General features: G+C 39.6%; 1 protein-coding gene across 2 annotated transcripts in view; it reads right to left on the reverse strand.

The window, feature by feature from the left end:
- The window catches only part of ASPG (asparaginase), a 48401-nt gene that overhangs the window by 13768 nt on the left and 13655 nt on the right, over window positions 1-20978 (reverse strand). Inside the window, exons 5-13 of one of the 2 annotated variants that reach the window (XR_004405516.2) lie at window positions 20344-20427; window positions 19154-19280; window positions 12377-12489; window positions 10688-10873; window positions 6784-6897; window positions 3665-3784; window positions 2482-2577; window positions 1463-1626; window positions 1016-1175 (exon numbers count right to left, since the gene is read on the reverse strand). Coding sequence is in view for 1 of the 2 variants with exons in the window: in XM_032981714.2 (XP_032837605.2) it covers window positions 1463-1626; window positions 2482-2577; window positions 3665-3784; window positions 6784-6897; window positions 10688-10873; window positions 12377-12489; window positions 19154-19280; window positions 20344-20427 (1004 nt within the window). In the remaining variant the exon portion in view is untranslated. The remainder of the gene's footprint in view (window positions 1-1015; window positions 1176-1462; window positions 1627-2481; window positions 2578-3664; window positions 3785-6783; window positions 6898-10687; window positions 10874-12376; window positions 12490-19153; window positions 19281-20343; window positions 20428-20978) is intronic. The other variant, XM_032981714.2, reaches the window with a different exon arrangement.

A 20978-nucleotide genomic window follows, 5' to 3' on the forward strand; every position in this document is an offset into this window, starting at 1 on the left:
CATAGTAGGAGTCTAATATAGGAGTGGCAATGCTAAGGAATCCAAACAACAAGCTCATGTGAAATTCCTCAGGCGGTAAATGGGTGCGGTAAAAAAAGTAGGTGCCTGATTTGCAGGAACATCTAATGGTATCTAATGCTGTAGCATTTTCTCACATTGGATCAGAGCCACCTCTGTTCAACTGCAAAGTTATTTGTTTGATTTGCTGTTGGGCTTGTTTTCGCTTTAAGACTTTAAGGGTTTGCCACTGAAGGGCTTACATATTCATGAGATAAAGCAACAACTATAAAGCCAAAGAGGACCATGCAGTAGGCATGGCAATAGCACAGGGTGGCCACACAGGACTTGAAGCCTCAAGTTAATAGAGCTTGTTGAGTTTTCTACATCTGGTCTTTGAGACAAAGGAAGCCTTCAAGTTATCCCTGCAGCCAATGCAAAGCCAAGACTGTCAGACCTCCCAGGGAGCTAACTCTAGCCTGACAGACCAGGTGAACTTGTCAGCACTAGAAAGTTGCAGGAGTATTTGGGGACGGACATCCAACCATGAAAATTTTATCACTCCAAGCTCCTTTAGAGAAAAAAGCTTCTCTCCTGCCATCATACAGACTGAATATGAGATAAGGAACTGCAAGTAGATCAAAGAAACAAGAAAAGATTAGAGCATGCAGCTTCTAACATGTTAGAAGACCAATGGCTCTATGAATCCTCAGGCTACATAAACTAAGTGTTTTAAAATTAAATTTTGATAAGTGATAACTTTTATACTCTGTGCTATGGCTGTTCCTTAGGACTATACAACATGGAAGAGACCAGTAAATCACATGTCCGTGACTACCATTCAAGCATTGCTGACATCCAGAACAACAGGAAGAGGAAATCCATAAAGCAGGCAGAGCCATGCAGCCATCCCATATAATTATGAGTGGGCGGAAGGGAAAAATCAAAAAACCAGTCACCCAGCAAGAGACTCAGGAAAGCACTGGTGGAAGGGAAAGATTAAAACTTGTCAACCTACCAGTATATTTTGTGCCAACTGAAACAGTCTGGTCTTGATGAGAAAGGGGAGGGCAGAAAGAAAACAGACAGCCCTTGGTACTGCACTCTCACTTCTGACAGTCAAAAGGAGTGATCGGTTTGGCTCTGTTTTATAAGGAAGCCTCACAAAGAGTGGAGTCCTGAAATTACGGAGAAAGTCTTGGCAGAAAGCCAGCAATAAGTTACCTTATGCTAAAATTCTGCATGCATACCAAGTTGTTTGCTTTCATTTCATATTATTTCAAAACATCTTTAATTTAGGCTAGTCACATACTTTGAAATGAAGCTGGTTTGTGCCACTTCAACTGCTGTCATTTACACATGACTGATGAGAAAAAACAAGACCAAAACATAGGGATGGACTGTAAATTCAAAATGATAGAAGGTTTCTAAACTTTACATAGAGTGGTGTATAAATTATTGTTACCTGAATTTGATCGCATTCATCAGTGGGGTAGATCCATATCTGTCTCTAGCATAAACAGTTGCGCCAGATGTCAACAGATACTCAACTAATGGTAAATGCCCTTCAGAGGCTGCAATATGAAGTGGAGTTCGGCCATCGTAATCTCCACAGCTCAAGTTTCCACCCTACAAAAGGACAGATCCTTCACATGCTAAAAAGATAATGGCTGCACATTAAGTTGTTGGTACAACAGTAGGTGCATATTCCACATTTTAATTCTCCCACCAAAATGTTAAGCTTGTCAAATTTATTTAAAGTTTATCTTGTCTAGTTGTTTTAGCACCAATAAAGATATTTATTCCACCTTCTGCATGTTCCCCCCTCTACATGTTTTCTCATTACAGCCCCATCAGATATGCTATTTATTGCAGTATGCCAGTATTTTATTGTTACTTGCAATATATATTTATCCTTTCTTGAGGCCCAATACCAAAGTCTCAAGAGTAGGGTAAACCAAGGCACAGAGGAAAAAAAAGAGGTGTAGAAGATGATCCTGTGAAATGCTTGATTCTTTTTTCAGGTATAACCCAAGCCAGAGCTATCGGGAGAGCCAAAAATCCTGAATTAGCACTGCACTGTGTTTTGCTTAAATATAATTTTCAAGTTCTTTTTTTTTTTTATCATGACAGATTTACATCCAAAAGCTGGATACTATGAGTATACATAAAGAAATTTAAGTGAAACAAAGCAGCACAAACCATTTTAAAGTGTTCCAAAGTTAGCAGATAAGAACTTGCATTTTAACCTACCTGTATTTTCACAGTTCAAAAGAAAATGTAAACAGCTGAGAACCAGATAGGGGAAAGAATATAGCAGCTTTGAAAGGCAAAGACTGAGGAGCCTAGAAACCAACTGTATTAGTCAAAGCACCTTGATTCCAAGACTTAGGTAGTTGCTTCCCTGTGAGCATAGCTTCCTCCTGTCATTTACAGCTCTATTTAAAAATTAATGTTTTGTACAAACTGTTAATTTTACATTACCATTTCTGCTATGGCTCTTAGTGCGTCTACGTCACCCAGTTTAGCTGCAGCACAAGCCAAAGGCGGAATTAATGCATCTCTTACAGCTTCTAACTCCTGAGAAACAAATAAAATAAAACAGTATCAGCCTCGCCTCTGATGTGATTGATGTCCAAGTCATAAAAACACTGCCCTTGCTTTCATGTAAAGTTTCCCAATTAGTCATTTGTATATTTAAAAATGGTAGCATTTAGTTCTTGGAACGAAAGAAGCCTCATGTTTATTTTACATTTTGTCAGTCTCACATCCATAAGATTTATATTTCTTCCTGGCAACACTACAATTACCTGATATCTATATATACCATTTAAGGTGCACACACTAATTACCACCTCTGTACTGCCACAGTTACACATCAGTACAGTAAGAGAAACAGTGCTGGTAGGAGTTGGAAAAGACCATATAGTCCAGTCTCCTCAAGACCAGATCAATATTATTAATGTGATTTCTCAGGTATTTGTGTAACCTGTACTTCCAAACCGCCACTGACAAGCCCCATAGGCCCCTAAATATCCTCCCATTTCTCACGCTTACTAAAGAAGAGCCATACGTTCAGTATCCGTTAACTACTAAAAATCGAATCTTCCCTGAAACCAAGCCAAGAGAAAAGCAAATACTTGTATCTGACAACCAACACTGTATTTTCTGACTTTCCAACTGGGAGGGACTAATGGTAAACACCACAAATTACACTTGTGTAGTGCCTCCTTAGTATCAGCCTTCTATGACTGCATGTACAATTAGCTGGTTTACCCATTATTATTTGGATTGCTCCAAACTGTCAATACATTTGACCACAAAAATACAAAGCACTTTTTCATACCATTGATACCCTGAATTACAGCAACTGTCTGAGGCTCGTTATTGCAACCAGCCAGCCAAGAAAATAAACTCAAGATGGGGCTACAAAGAGGAAGAAAAAAGTTAGTATGTTTTTAATTAAAAACATTTTAATGTTATGCTTGTCATTGTGTCCTTTCTCCCTAACCCAAGTGGTTAGCTGGGACACTCAGTATTAAAAAAATAATATAAAACCTCCAATGTTCCATTTTTCTTTCAGCTTTGCTGTTCATCTTTAAGCTAAGTTCATTTAACTGAGTTTACAGCTTTACATGAGCTCAATTTTAAATATTTAAGTATATACCTCCTTGCTGCTGATACTTAGAGATTTGGCAATCACTTGAATAAACTTGCTATCTCTCAGAGAGATCTTGGCTCCTGTGGGTACAACAGTCATTTCTCCTCTTAGATTCTCACTCAGCATCTGAAAAGCAAGCAATCAAATCTTTTGTTAGCAGAGGAAAAATATGGTAGTAGTCTAATAAAAAAACTTAGGATCAAGTTAGAAAATTGTTTGGAGGAATTATGGAAACTAATTGAACACAGACAAAAGATTAAAGAAATAGTTACTGTCCCATGAAGACTGCAAGTTTAAAAAGACAAGGTGGGGGAGAGGGGAGATACAGGCAAATAAAACTTTCTTCCAAAGCAAAGAAACCAAAATAAGTACATAACAAAACACCCCAGTTTTTATTGTATGCAGACAAAAGGTGGGGCAAGCTGCAGCCTACTTAAAAACACAAAGATAGTGAGTAATTAGCAGAGTGAGGCTGAAGACCAGAATATTCTGAAATTCTGCCTTTTGCCAGCATTCCCAAACCTCAGCACTTCCACACAGGCTGTGTATGTAGGCCTCAAAACAAAGCCCAGTGCTGCCTGTGGACAATCGTGTATTTCAGTGGATTTTCAAACAGCTCCATTATCCCTGATTTTGTCAAAATTTGGCCATAGAGCCAGCTTTGAATGCAGAGGGTCTACAGTAGTACTAGTCATTCAGTATTAAAGCAGGCATGTAAGAGTTTGCAGGAAGAGTGCATCCAATATAACCGGGGGGGGGGAAAAAAAAAGCAAACAACAAAAAACAAACAACCAAAAAAGGTCAGCCAATTCATGTGTAGAAAGTGCTTGAATATGGCAATAAAGAAATGAAAATACTCCAAAACACAAGTTCTGGGAAACCTGGAGAATGGAGTGAGAAGCCAGTCATTAAGAAAAAGCAACTGGTTTCCTCAATTCCGACAATTTTACATACTGGCACTCTTTCATGAAAGGTTGCTGATGCAGCTATAAAGCATGTAGTAATTTCAATTAGAATTTTAAAAAGCAGGATTGTGAAAGTTTGCAAGAAACAGATGTGATGTTGGAAGGAGGAATGCCCCAGGTTTACTTATGTCTAGGCATGCCCTTTATTAAAAAAAAAACAACTCCAAGCACTGACAACACCGTAGCTGTCTGCTGGAAGAGTCCCATGTACATCTAACTCAGAGGGTACCAACCGCTTTGGCGCACTTTTAGAGTCTGACAGGTTGAGATCATTGCTTTGCACAGGTAACCTTAGCAATTGGCACCTGTGCTAAATGCACCCAGTGCAGAGCCCTACATGCCTTACTCAGTCCTACCAGCTCTGCAGCCATTTGCATGTGTCTGGGGGCACATTCCTTGCTTCTTCGTGTTGAAAGAGAATCCTAAAATAACCACTCCAGCTTCAGGAGAGCTTCCGTCTCTTGGGAGACTATTGTTTGGTGATATGTTTAGCTGAAGATATTGCCACAGACAACATATTTCCAGGCTTTCTTCTCCTGGTCTCTACCACTCATTCCTGCCCAGGCAATTCAGTATGCTGTTCCCTTAGTTGTGCCAACACAATTGTTTGTGGGTCTGTACAATGAGTCAAACGAGGAAACTGATCCTGCTTAACTCAAAGAAATTGCAGAAGTTATTTTGTTTTTCAAACCATAAAAAGGAGGTCCCAGCACCACCACACAAAACCTGTGTAGCACATTCCAAAGATGCAGGAGTACCTTGTGACAGTGGTACCTAAAATGTCCTATCACCAAGTCCTCACCAGAGTAAGTCAGCTATCTCACCTCAGCAAACTGGATCTTGCATTAAGTTTTAACTCACACACCTAGGCAGGAAGCCAGCTGGGAAATTTTCTCCTGTCCCAAGTCAAATAATAGTCTGTGCAAGATTAAAGTCTGCATTAAAAAAATGGGCTAGTATATGTATGTTCCGGGGTCAGTGAGTATACCAAAGGGGCATTGGTGAAAAGCCTGGGTTCCTAAAGTGTATATACACAAACACATGCAATACCACTACTCCTCACACAACATTATATCACCTGTCAAGCACATTCTTGTGCAGGGTATGTTCTTGCCACCCTCACTAAGGAAACACATAGCTCCTCCTCTAATTTTCCAGAGCCTACATACAACCGAAAGCTCAGTCAGAAATTGTTTCTAAGCACAGTAAGTGGTACTTCCAGCCACCCCTCTTACGATCATATATATCCAAATATGTTTTTCTCAAGAGCTGCTACTGGTTGGAAGATACTGAGCATGAAAAAACAATCAAATTTGTTTCAGTTTTAATAAAAACAAAACACCATCATAAGATACACATGTGCATGCAGTGCTTAAATCTAGAGAGTGACTCATCACGATGTCATCTCTCAAAGTGTCAGGATTATGATTTCACTGCATACAAGCACAGAAACATGCATTCCTGCAGACTGCTGCTCCCCTAATTCAGCGATATATGCCCCTTCTATAAAAGGAACATGATATATAACTATGTAATTTGAGGAAAAAAGCCTTGATTAAGAACCAATGAACAGTAAGAACATTCTTAAAGGGGTTATGATTTTAAAATCAGTTACAACTGGTTCTTAGAATAATCCTCTATTTTTTATGTATTTATAAAGTGCATCTCCTCTTACAGAAACAGAATCTAACAGTGTCATGAGTAATTTTGTAAAGGAAGAGGCTGTAGGCAATATTTATTTTCAGAATTAGCTGTGCATGAATGAGTCTTAGATGAAACCTTTACCATATTAAGATCTATGACAAGATCTTTGCTGACTTGAGTAGGGTTGGGATTCTGTCTCCCATATGAATTTCCACATATGCGTTTTTAATACAGAAAAGTCCAAGGTAGACTACTACTGTTTAAAGATGGCATTTTTATGGCTCGGTCATGGTCTCCACCTGATTTATGCAGAGAATTCTTTCCTCTCCCAATCTACATACCTTCATTTGCCTAACAGTATTTTCCTTAAGGAAAAAACCATGTGATGTTCACATTATGGCTCTGCAACCAATTGCTTTTAAATGAAAGGGAGAAGCTCAAGGCATTTAGCTAAGCAGAAGTTAGCACAGCAGATGAGAAAGTTAGAGCCTTCCAAGGTCACACTGAAATATTTACCTGCCTCTTCTCCTCCCAGCTAAGCTTACTCTTGCTGAGCGTGTATGACAGTTTAGTTAGGGCTGCCTCTGGTGTCATATCACCTCCAGGAATTACTCCAACATCAGCAAGAGTCTGAATAAAAAGGAATAATGATTCCAATTAGCATAACATTCAGAAATACCTGTGTGAACAGAAAATGTATATGAATGATGAGTAGCTACATAGAATACAATATGCAGCTGTGCCTCCACTCTCTTGCTCCTCCTACTGCCACTGTAATTTTTGTAATTTTAGTTATCAAATACCAAGGCAAATACTAGAGCCAGATGAATAAAGATGACTTTTTCTTTAAATTCCTTTTCATGTAAAAACATTGAAGAATTCACCCAAATGCTTGCCACGGTCACTTACTATGCTAAAAGGGAAAGGTTACAGGTCCCTATCAGCTATCTGCAGAGTTGTCAGATTCCCTTTATTGAAAAGCTGCCGTTACTCTGTTTTAACCCAGTGGCATTTTGAACATTGCCAAGTAGGCTGTTCTCACACAGACATATTTACCATTCTTTTATGGGGCATTGCTTTGGATGAATTCCAGGACTACAGTGTGTTCACAGCAAGAGTGTTTTCAGATCCTTTCAGGCTGCGCTAGCAGTGTATGATTTAGAACATACAACTAAAATATGTAATTTATACAGTTCTGACAACTGAAAAATACACCCTTTTAAACTTATCTTTCAGGTAGTTACAAAAAATATCTGAATTCTTGGCTTCAAACCAAAGCAAAAAGCAGAAAGACCTTTCCTACAGTCAAGCCCCTTAAGCGTACAGTAAGCAAGACAGCAAAGACAAAGATTTCAGATCTCTTGTCACTAAATGGTACCTGGGCAAACACTTGGGCATCTCTAAACCACAGATCATCATCTTTGCCATAATGTCATGCCTCACAGTTAAACATCTTGCAGTAGGTTCTTCATGCTGCATTTTACTTTTAAATATCTTGTATATAAACTTCAGCTTTGGAACTTGTTGTGGCTTTACTAATATTTTTAGCAAGATACAGAGCCTTAATCGGCTCATTAACCATCCCTGAGAGCCCCAGACTAACATTTTTTAAAGTCCCATGGGAAAACATATATAGAGAGGGTGAGAAATACTTTCTATACTGAAGAGCTAGCCAAAGAACAGTTAGGGCTTTTTCAGCGAGTTTGAGAAAAAGGAGGAAGGGATTTCCCAGCTTCCTTCCTATACCAAAAGTCCCCTCAATTATAAGTTTCTACTGTGCAGATGGATCAGAGGCCAGACACTCAGTTAATTAAAACCAACACTTCAAGGGAAAGCAGGGACTCAGCTGACCCACCTGGCGAGTCCGAATGAGTAAAAAAATGGCCTAGCCATATGCAAAGACCTGTGAAAGATTTTATTTAAAGAAAAATCAAAGTAAAGTTAACATTACAGCAACTTTCCAGCATTCACCCATGATACTTCCTCCATTGAGCAGTTCCTTTTGAAACGGAGAAGGCAATGAAAGAACAAGCATGGAGTAGTTTTGCAGGACTTGGCTCTGTCAATGTTCTCCTCAAAAGATGCCAAGAAAATAGGATAGCCTCCCTCAATGGATGCTGAAGCAACATAATACATGCTCCATATAAAAAGTGGAAGCCAGAAGTGAACACATTTCCACACAGCCTTACAGTGGTTCCGTAAGACATGAGCAAAATCTTTCAATTCAACACATCAGCAGACTGGATCAGAGTGCAAAGAGGTGGCTACTTGGAGAATCTTCTAATGAAAGCACAGAAAAGGGTTTTTTCTTCCTTACATAAATTTTAGCAATTCATTTCATGCAGAAGATCGCATAAAAGCTAGGCTTCATTTTCACGCTTTCAAATATGTCTAGTAGCTTTTATTGACTTAACTGCTTTCTTCCTTCCATGTGAACTGTTCTATATAAACCATGTATTCCTATCGTATTTGCTACAGAGCATGGAATCTTTGGAAATGTTAATACTTCTCAAAACATCTCCATTAATCTATGCAAAAGTTTTACCAAAACTCAAATGACTGCCCATATCAGAAAATACTGAGTTTGGATACTGAAGATGTGGAAAGAAATTCTTATAATCTTCTTTTCTTTCTCCTCAAAAAGACTGTGTTCTTGAAGCAAATATAATCTAAAACTGTGTCAAAACCATGTTAAAAGAGGCAGGCTTCAGCACCAGACTAGAGTATCCAGGTTTGCCTTGCAGTCAATGAAGAGGTTGGTTCTGCCAGACGGGTGGTTGCTCTCAACAAAACCCAGTGTCTAAAACAAGGGGATGAGTCACCTTCTGGCAGTGCTTCTTGGCTATTTAATGGCTAGCCTTTTTATAAAGGCCAGTTAAGCCAGCTTCCTTCACATTACCACATGCAACACTCACTCTTATATAGCTTTTAGTTCCAGTGATGTCATGTCTTAATAAACAATTGAGAAACTCACTATAAAATGCCCTGAATATTAACAGTGTCTACACCAAGCTGTGTGGTGCAGTCAACACGCTGGAGGGCAGGGATGCCATGCAGAGGAACCTGGACAGGCTGGAGAGGTGGGCCAGTGCAAACCTCATGGAGTTCAACAAGGCCAAGTGCAAGGTCCTGCACATGGGTTGAGGCAATCCCAGGCAGGGCGATGAGTGGATTGAGAGCAGCCCTGTGAAGGAGGACTTGGGGGGTTCTGGTAGATGCAAAACTATGAGAAAGCAATGTGAGCTTGCAGCCCAGAAAGCCAACCATGTCCTGGGCTGAGTCAAGAGGAGTGTGGCCAGCAGGTTGAGGGAGGGGATTCTCCCCCTCTACTCCGCTCTCGTGAGGCCCCACCTGCAGTGCTGGGTCCAGCTCTGGGGGCCTCAACATAAGAAGGACACCGAGCTGCTCAAGCAGGAGTCCAGAGGAGGCCACAAAGTTGATCAGGGGGCTGGAGCACCTCCCTTATGAGGACAGGCTGAGAGTTGTTCAGCCTGGGGAAAAGAAGGCTCCAGGGAGACCTTATAGTGGTCTTACAGTACTTAAAGGGGGCCTACAGGAAAGGTGGGGAGGGACTTTTTATCAGGAAGTGTAGTGTTAGGATGAGGGGTAATGGTTTTAAACTGAAAGAGGGCAGATTTAGATTAGATATAAGGAAGAAATTCTTTACTGTGCAGGTGGTGAGGCACTGGAACAGGTTGCCCAGAGAAGCTGTGGCTTCCCCCTCCCTGGAAGGGTTCAAGGCCAGGTTGGACAGGGCTTTGAGCAACTTGATCTAGTGGAAACTGCCCCTACCCATGACAGGGGGGGTGGAACTAGATGATTATATGATTCTACAAAAGCCTGCTTTAAACTAGCCTTCATGAGTTAAACACAACTGATTTCCATTCTGCAAGACAGAGACTTCCTTACATACCGTTCTCCAAACTCTCACTGAGTTCAGTTGTACTTCCAGTCACATGAAAAACTGGGATTTGGAATATTGCTTGGATTTGCAGGCTTTCTTAATGTTCTTAGATTGTAGACAAGTAACTGCTAGCTTATCAAATATTACTTTATTTGATCATCTGACTCCTAAGCTAGCCTCAACCTCAGTGGAATCCCTTTGGGAGAGATACTACCAATCTAATGCAAGGTATCCTAGAGTGCTGCACAAGACAGGAGCAAGCAATCACTAATCTGGGATTTGAGTTGACTGTTTTGACCATTCAGACTAGAAGTAACAGGATCTTTTATGCAGATACATATTTAAATGCTTCCAGCTTAAGTTTTTTTCAGATATTATTTTATGAGCAGTATCTTCACAGTTAATAAATCTGATTTTATACACTAGGACTACTAGAAGTATACAATCAGGCTGTATCGGTGGGAGGTTTCTTCTTTTACACAGCAGTAGGGTCTGACGTCCTTGCACTACCCTTACCTGCCCTGTTGCATAGACTGTTTTAACAGACCCTCGTAAGCACTGGGTACAGTTTAGAATCACTACTTTTCGTTCAGCTGCTTTCTTCAGTTCTTCCAGCAAGTCTTCTCTGTTGTTTGGGGCATTGCCACTTCCATACGTTTCAAGTACAATGCCCTCAATTGGAGGCCGAAGAAATGCTTTTACCTGTGTGAAAACAAGACAGGGAAGAGAGACAAAAGGTGCATTTAAGTCACATTAAGATTTTCATGCACGGCAGAGGGTTTTGAAAAATCATCTATTCCTGTTACAGTCTTACAGGCTCTTATGCCTTACAGTCTTCTCATGCCCTTCTGTGCCCCCCATTTGCAATAACTGAGACTGTAGAATAAGCTTTAAAAAAACAAGAATTTCACTCTCTAGCTTCCTTTAAAATTCCTAGAGGGATAGATTTTAAAATAAACTATTTTCTACAGTCATGACCTCAATGTGAAAAAGGATGCTATTGTTCAAGTGCCATTAACAGGCTATACTGTTGCGCCATGGCAGAACAAAAAGGTAGTTTTACACTTATGAAATAAATGTAGAATTATTAATTGAGATTAGAACCCCCACCCCTGCCCAGATTTGTTACTTTAGCAGAGTTTTGTTAACAAATGTCTGCCTGAGAAAGACTGTCTCACCTTTCAGGAAAGAACATTATAATGGAGCCTGGAGTTTTTTAACTCAAAACCCAGTTGATTTAACTCGAAGCACAAAAAAACAAGAGGCACTAATCCATTCCGGACCAGTTGTTAATGAGGTAGCTATTGTGCCTCACTGTAAGAGAATGCCTTGCAAAGTGCCCTTCCTAGAAAGATGTATTCTAAACAACCTAGATGTTTCCTTGCTGATCACATATGCTAAATGCAATACACCATAAGCCCCCATGAGGCTAACTATGCAGTTGGAGTTTTATTGCAAGTATACCACCCCTCTGCCTTTCCATCTGTTCATATTCACCTAAAAAGAATGGCAATATAATTGAGGAGTGGTGCTTGAACTACTGGATTCAATTTAAGATGGCAACGGCCACAAAAGACCTGTCAATTTAATGGAACTAGTATTAGACAAAATTTTAAAGACAAATCTACCTAAAACCATAGTTCTGCAAAATAATTTCTTGAGGCAAAAAACCCCCTCTTCTCATTTTCAGCAGCAAAATCCAACTTCTCATTTTCAGCTCTGTATGAATGCTGCAGTTGATGTTAACCATCAGTGTGAAACAAAATGAACCTTAAAAAAGAAGCATGAGTTATAGAAATAGTCACACTTCCCTACCCCCACCATATTGTGCATTCTTTGACAAGATATCTATTAATATGTCTCAGTATGCAGCAAGAGAGCATTTCCATAGTCACTGTATCCTGCACCTGTCTAGAAAAGCACATTTGACCTATTTATGAGCCCTGATAAGAAATTAATTATAAGTTTCAGAGCCCAGGCAGTTTAGACAAAAGATATTTGAAAACCTTTTATGAATAGTTTGTGGCATATGAAAATGGTCTTTGAATGCTTTGATATTCCAAAAAAACATTTATCAGAATAAGACAGATCCTTTCCCTTCCCTCCAAAACCATAACTACTGCTACAAACAACGCTTCCCTACTTCAGCTAACTAATCAAGTATTTGAGCATCACTTCACCCACTTCCAAAACGGTGACACTTACAGCAGCAGCAGTGATTCCTGGGAAGATTCGCAGAAGCCCAACATTCCTGTTCATATTAGTGTGAACTTGAAATTTCTTTTTGGTGTTGGCTCTCCACACTGTTTCCCAGTTTACTGTTAAGAGAAATTTAAATTTTAAATTTAATATTAAGACATAATATTAAGTATGAAGTGCGACAAGTGCACTTACAACATTGCCTTCAGAAGTGTTCCTTATGTAGGGGATTCATGAAAGAATGTATTTTTGAAAAGAATAAATGAAGGTCCATTTAAGACAGCAGCCATAGCAGCTGATCTATCACACTTTATTTATTAGGTGCCATGAAATATGTCTTCAAGGCCACATCCAGGTCAGGGTCGACTGTGTTATATTTTAGCTTTAATTCCAGATTAGTCTAGATTCCAAGATATACCAATATTACTTGTCAATATTTCTAAGTTAGTGCCCTTCACAGAGATATTTAACACATATGCTTGCTTCAATTTAATACCATTTTATAGAAGGACTTCCAAAATGGGTATTTTAGTTCAGTGATAATTAGCGAACAGGGTGATCTATCAGAAACAAATCGGTATGCATCTACTACAACCTCTTCAAAAGAGAAGTCTGGTAGCTGTGAAAAGCATCTGAGTACTAGACTTGATGGGTTCGTGATATCGAATGTGCCCTGTTAGTGCCAACTCTCCCAGCTCAGAGTGCTCAGAAAGCCTCAACCAACAGAGTGTCGTGCAAGTCTAGCACAGGCGAGATATTTACGTGTCACACACTGACCTGAGCTTCACTGTTATGTAGTTGGCCTGATACCAGCCTGGGTTCATGTTTAGAAAACAGACCTTCACCTTCCCAGACATAAGAGATGACAAATGCAGTTACTGTTGCCGCTAATCACCTCCAGAGTTTATTAGGTAGTTACTAACAATTAAATAAAATAGCAAGGATTCAATTAACTCTGAATATGCATTTAGAGCCAGAAGCCAGCTGTTTAACTAATAGTTTGTTTGTGTTGCATTATTAGAAGCCAAGTCATGCATTATTGATTTCAAAATTTTACTACTTCACTGTAAGAGCGCAGCCTTGGTAGCACTGATGGCTCCTACAAGGCAGGGAAAGAGGTTTAACAAACAGCAGCCAACAGCTCAGAGTGTCATGCTTCAATGAAAGTCGTCCATGCCGTAAAACTACCTGTTTCTCCATCATGATTTAAGGTTTTTAGATTTTGGAGAAACTCCCAAACACCGAGACAGATAAAAGATCTGCGTGCATAATACTGACTTGCTCTCAGCCATGAGGAGAGTTACTCACACCAATTACTGTTGCAATCTCTTGCAATCAGCAGACAGCCATTTGCAAAAAAGTTCAGAGTACATTTAAAAGCCTCCATTGAAGCCTACTCCATTGCCCCATTACCAGAGACAGTAAAAACTACACAATCCATTAAGTCAGGACAGAAAATAGCAGTCACCTATAAGACTTTACAAACTCTCTCTTCCTGTTGCGGTGCCCTGTCAGCAACCAGAGCCTGTGTATGTTCTTTCTAAAAAAATACCATACGTTGTTAAACAGGTCACAAGCAGTTGGTTTGGCATCATGTTTGTCCAACCAGCCACACTTCAGCACGTGGATGCCTAATGCACTGGGAATAGGAGAATAGAAATATAGACAGTTTCTACAGTTTCTTTCTTCATGCTAAGCTGGCCAGCACAGTTCTGAAGCTATCTGGTTGGATTTAGTAGTTAGCCAAGTAGCTTTCAAAGGCCTCCATGAGCTTGCCACAGTGAGTTAGAGAGCTGTAGGAGGTACACGGGTGAGTGCAGAAAGCCATGCATTTGTTCTGCTTGAGGTTCACATGCCTGGCTAACCACATTCACTCATGAATACTGTGCTTTAAGAAGTAGCAGCGTTTAACAATAAATCCAATCCTTTCAACCTTCTAACACACAGATTAATTCTTTAAAAGCAGCCTCCTCTATAAGAAGGAATGGCAATGAAATTGTATCAGAGCTTTCTTTCCTTTTTCCTCCATAAGCTAGGAGTCACTGCCAAAACTTCACAAATGAGTACTACTAAGTTTGGCAACTATTAGCATCCCTAATGCCTGTAACAAACTTGAAGAACGAACTGAGGAAACCTGCCTTGGCATGGATTACTAAGATATTGCCAAAAGTAGAAGACCAAGGAGAGAGATCAGAGGGTAGGTTCAGAAGTCAGACCTATACCTGTACTCTTGGAGCACACGCTACCAAATAACACATCATCTTCAAGATAAGTGTAATGAATGCAGACATAGTATAGTGATGTAATTCCAAACTATATTAAAAAAAAGAACTAAAGATTGCCCCTGAGTTAACATTCTCTTGGTCATGAACCTCGTCAGCCTACATAACGTGCTTGGTACTGCAGACTCCACAGATGTTAGTTTTCCATTAGACAAACAAATCTAAAAGGCAGAACAAAAGGCAAGTGTGATGCAAGAGCCAAAGACAAATAGATATACATAAAAGCCCAACTTCATCTCAGATTTATTCAGAACTGATGTGAGGCAGAGTGCCATGCAGGGGAAAAAAAATTTAGAACACATCCTTTGCATCCTCCACCTCAAAGATTACATCCCCAAAAAGGAAGAATATTTACATCACACAGGTGAGTTCAAGCACCTTCATGTAATGAATAAACCAGCTGTCTTGCGGCCTATAGTTATACCACACAGCGATCTTCTTTTTCTTAAATTAAAAAAAAAAAAAATCTTAAGAATCACTAACAGTTCTTAGATAAGAAACTCATATACAAGCAGGTGAAGTACAAAAAGCTGTATATGCCAGTGTTCATAACAGTTTTTTATCCTATGGATAAGAGTGACTAATTAGGTATATTCAGTTTTGGCACAACACAGAAAACAGTAACCTGTTCTGACTTGGATGGCCTGTGCTTGTAAAGAGTTTAACTGACACAGTGTACTGTAAATATGGATACAAAGCTGAGGAACAAACATAAGCTAGCTACTGGTGCTGCACAGCAGAAAGTTTTTAAAGCAATGTACATAAAATAAAGAGGTAATGGATATTTATATATTGTATCCAAAATGGCTTGGGATAGAAAAGATTGCCTGATTCAAAGAGACTGCATTCAAGATATTAAGGCCTTTTGTTTAGTCTTCCAAACAAAACCATCACATAAACAATAGTCTGCTATTTTCAATCTCTCCCTCCCTACCAAACACTACAGCTTTTAAAATTGCAGCTCAAAAAATACATCCTTATCTTATTCAGCTTTGTTCTCACACACACACACACACACAGAGCTATGGTGATAAGGTTAGTGCAGAAAAAAACATCAACCTGACTTTAAAATAAAAGAGAAGCAGCTCTACACAGTCTAGAAAGCAGCAAACCCCCTGTTGTTAAACAGCATCTATGCCACAATGCAGGTTTCAACTTATAATGGGAGAGCATCAACTACGAGCGACACCTCCCTTAGGAGTGGTGACTGAACTCCAAGTTATGAAATCAAACAAGAAATACAGCTTTTTGTGATTGCAGAGCTCCAGACAAACAGCAATGCTTTCTTCTCATCCTTCTCTGCAGGACTACAAGCAAGCCCTACCATTATATAAGCTGCTCTGGTGTTCATTACAATTCATGGCAGCAGCCAAGGGGTGGGGAGTGCAGGCCAACCTATGGGTGCAAATTCCTGAAGAAGGCAAAGAAACATAGACCCCCTTTTTTGACAGTTTGTTATAAAAGAATAGACACACACCTTTTGAAATGAATATTTAAACTGAATGGTGTCATTGCAAGAATCAACATGCCTACTTATAAGGGAGGGAGGGACCAAAAGCACTTCAGTGAAGAGAGCTGACAGTTGCCTTAACATATAAATGACTTGGGCTTTTTACTATAAATAACCTGAACTGCCAACCAAGACACAGACTTGGCCAATGACGAATAGCTTCTCTCTAATGAGATTGGTGAGTAGACAAGACCAAAACGGCTTTTTAACCTGCTGCTGCACCACGTCTGCATGCAGAGTCACACAGGCTCTGTTGGTCCCCTGCACAACTTGTGTTTCTCACCACATGGTCCTGTACGTGTGCACCACTCCCAGAATTACATGCATGTGTGATGAAGAAAGTCCAGCCATGGTAACAAAGCAAGTTTCACATTTGCTTCATTAGGACAACAGAGAACAGAGGAGAATAAACAGTTATGAAATATACTGAGACTCTTTACACATTTCAAGTGAAATAGTCTCCTGTTTTCAAAATACAGAAGATATAAGACAAGGGCTTTTATTTGACAAACTTTAAGATTTTAGAAATATTTTTTGTTATTTCTTTATCTTCCATTTCATACAGAGATTTCTGATTCTGTTGCAAAAATACTTCCCATCACCATTGGGTTTCCTACTCACCTCGGGAGGAGGCTAGAATTTTTCACTTATTACAGGATTTTCTTGTGCTAAATTGAAAGTCTTGAGGAAGCTGACACACTTACTTGTCTAAAACTGGATAATGGAACTTTTAGGTGCTGCTAACACAGTTAAGGATCTGGCTGAGAACGCAACCAGTTGATGGGATCAGAACTCCACTGGGAGCCTTACCTGAAGAGGTATTAGGGTGAAAAACTGATATAAAAAATTAAGAAGAGAGCTGCAGCTAGGATAGGTAAGGAAAGAGTACTAAGCGCTTCCTTCTCCTCTCTGGCTCTGAAGTAGATTGTTGCTTTTTTATGGTATGTATAAACTCAAAAAGCATGTCCTCTCCTCATTCCTGTGTACCAACCCATGATCCCATTATGCTCCCCACTCCCTCCATCTTGTCACCTCTACCTCTCTTCTTCTCTGGAATTTTCATTCCCAGCTTTGTTAGAACCGGGAAGCCTGAGGAAGAGCTTCTGCACATGGCCTGCTCCTCCTGGCATCCTCAGGCTGCTCTCCATAATGCTGAAGCAGCAAGAGGCACCCCTGTCTACAGAAGGATTAAGACATATTATACAAAGTCATTTGGAAAAAACAAAAAAAAAAAAAGGTTAAAAGATGCTAGATTTATTTGGTTTGTTTTTAAAAGCCCAAGTGTTTCCTTGTCTCCATGAAAGCCTCATACGAGGATTATATAAGCAAACTCAAGGGAGACAGATATGTTTCAAACAATTACTTTGGACAAAATAAAGCAGCACTAGTAGATTGCCCATGCTATAAACTATGTTTTTTCAAAATGAAACAATCCTTCAATACTGACACCGTCATCTTGGATAAATGATGCTACCCTAACTGGGTAATCAACTGAAACAAATAAAAATAGAGCCTATCACACCATCAGTTTTTAAATCAGAAATCCCCAGTGATCTCAATGGGGCATTGTACTGAAAAGATAATGGGACCCAATATGGGCCAAGGGAAGTACATGATAACTTTCCCATTTTTCTACTAAAGACAAAGAATCACAAAACAGTTAATTCAAATCAGAGAGAAATAGTATGCAATTTGCAGCCTGATTTCATTATTGATCAGTCAATAAACAGAATTTATTTATAACCTATTTGATGCAGTTCATAAAAATCCAAGAAAGAAGATTCTCCCCAATTTACTGCAACAATCAATTGACGGCATTTCTGTTGATTTCAGATATACCGTATTTGACACAGCACTGTAATACAACAGTGGGAGACTCTACCCGAGAGATCCCGTACAGATCACTACAGTATTTCACAGGCTTCCTCAGTTTGTATCTGGCTGCTACAAACACAGCACTTTGATCCTGAAACTTTGTTAAGTAACTCTCACTTATTAGGTGTAAGGGATAAGTTTACTTTTTCAAATCACAGAATGTCTCTCTCTAGTAGCAGAAACCATTCAGAATGGCATGCTGCATAGCACAGGGCTAGATCTCCTACTGCCACTAATGGTACCTAGCAAAAGAATTTGGGAACCCCTCCTATTTCTATTTTTTTGTAATAGTGGAGATTGTTACCAAGTCCTACTCCTTTTAAATATACCTAGCCTATCCAAAAGCAGTTTGCATAACATGTTATATTGCTTAAAACTGTCTTCTAGTATGTTTTTTGGCAACTCCTCATTTGCCTAGATTCTATATGTGTGTCTCTTCTCCCCCTTCCAAAGAAAGGGTGACATTTATCCAAGAACAGACATCACTGTGTTAATGACACTGCAAATGGGCACTGAAATGATCATGTAGTTTTTCCCCTCCTTAAAAACCAGACACATAGAAATTATAGGGTGCCTGAGTATGTTTTGGGGGAAAAAACTTCACACAGCGCATATTCTGGGTCTGCTGTTTTCAGTGTGCTTGCAGTTTAGACAAGTCATAAATATCCAGTAAAACGTCTTACACAATGACATGCATCAAACAGAATCTGTTGAAGCTGCAAGTACTCTGCAATGACTCTTTTGCCTGACTTTGGAGCCCAGCATGGCCATTAATGAGATTAAACTCTCTGTTCTTTCAGTCTTCACTCCCTCATTTTTATCTTCAGAGGAATCATTTTCATGACACTGGGGGAACATTCCCTCTGGTTAGTCTGGATCTTTAGTCAAAGTCAGGCTAGCTCACATCTATATTCAATAGATAAATGCAGTTGAGTCACAAATTCTCAGTCTTACTAATATATAAAGAGTTTCAGAGCAGATAAAGTGGAGTCAAGCTACAGGGCTTTCATTTGAGTTTAAAAACAGCAGTTGAACTACACAGGCACAGATTCTTTTCAGCTAGAGTTCTATTGTATGTGGCATAAATTACAAGGTTTAAGAGATGATGTTGCTTACTTGTAATATCAACCTCAGCATTTGCAAGTGGAGGCAGGTTAGGTGAGGAAAAGGCATTGAAACTCCCAGCATCCACCTTAGTCACCCTATTTCCCCTGTACAGTTTATTATAAAAATACAGGCACACCTGCAAGACAAGTAAAGAAACAGGTCTATGAATAAGCTGGTAATTAAAAGATTCAGTAGATAAATACTGTAGTCCGTCCTTTATAAAGTGTTTTCTAAATCTTTAAAGCAACTCAGAGGCTAGTAGATGTTTACAACTCTTACCCTTTCAAAAAGAGTTGGCACATCTGTCACACACTGGTTTAAGAATTTGAGAACAAAACAAGTTAAGAGCTAACTAGTTTCGTAATCCTCTCATGAGGCATAGTCTAGGAGACAGCAAATTTGCCTGAGTCCATTTCAGAGATGGAGGAAAGAAACAGTGTGGACTTTTTACTAAGTTCATCAGTTATATCTAACGTCAGAGTCCAAACCCTTAACAAAAGGACTGGTGAAAATGAGGGTAACTTTCAAAAAAGTTACCACACATAAATGAATAGGTTCTTTCTCAAGTCCCTTATCAATTGGAATTTGAAGGAAAAGAGATACCTCAAAGTTGTTATTAGTTATGAAGATCTTGGCCAGTCAGCTACTGCTGTTGTCTTACAAGAACTGGCTTTGGGAGCATGGCAGAAGCGAAATGAGGTGTAACCTGACCAGTTTTCTCTCTGATTTTTGGGCTGCACAGCACCAACATCTTGAAAGGCAGGGTGCCGAGACCATGGAGATACTTCCATGTCCATTAGGTATATCATCCTCGACACTTCAGTCTTCAGGAACTCGAGCTACAAGACACTCCTACCAGTTCTAGAGCAACTTTAGAACTTCAGAGTAACTTTCAGTTGAAAAACTGACTTGCAAGTGCTTCAGATCCCACATATTTGCAAGGGAACCTCTGATTTAAAGTCTGGTGCATTTCAGACTTGATAGTCTTCATAGATTGTATATGCACAAGATGGGATATGACTCCTGAGAAAACGGCACGTGCTTTGCCATGCAAACGCCTGCTGCCTCAGCAGAATCCATTTATTTTCCCGTTCCAGGGCAATTTCTTACTCCCTAGCAGATATCTTGAGCGTGTAAGTATGTATCCTGGCTAGAGGGAGAAAAGCAGCTTCTGAGACGGTCTTCACGGACAAACCAACCTCAGGAATGACGAACTGCCCAGCGAACAGCAGTGCCCCCAGAAGGTTGGCTCGGCCATCATTCTGCAACTCATATATGGGCACCTGAAGAGCAGAGACTGAAATTACACCCTGTCCCTCATGTAAAGCCTACACAGCAGAAAAAATGAGTCCAACTTATGCAATACAAATACATGAATAATTTATGTAACAATAATTTATGACAAATAAAGTTTCTTTCTTCATCTAAACTATTTTAGACTGCAGCAGATGGTAGGATTTCCCTCTGTGCTTAACAGACTTATATAATTTAAGTGCTTAAAAGCCAATACAGAGATGATTCTAGTGTGATTAAGCAGATTAAAAGACTGATTCAGGAAAAACATAAAAAATAGAAAGCAGACATAGTTAAAGTGATTGAGCATGGGAGAAGTGAGTGGACAGAGAAAAAGCAACAGCCCTAGATCATATAAAAATGCCACTATGGGCTTCACAACAGCTCTCTTGCACCATCTTTCCTCATAGTATAGAAAAACTGAGCCAGCAGGTTATTACCGACAGAAAAGGACAAGATTAAAAATAGAAATTTGGTCTGATGAGTGATGACTTCCATGCCTTTTCAGATTGCCTCTTTATTAACAGAGAGCCAGAGCTCC

This window comes from Tyto alba, unplaced genomic scaffold (genome assembly GCF_018691265.1).
Source record: "Tyto alba isolate M040663 unplaced genomic scaffold, T.alba_DEE_v4.0 Super-Scaffold_29, whole genome shotgun sequence".
In the NCBI taxonomy this organism is placed as follows: Eukaryota; Metazoa; Chordata; class Aves; order Strigiformes; family Tytonidae; genus Tyto; species Tyto alba.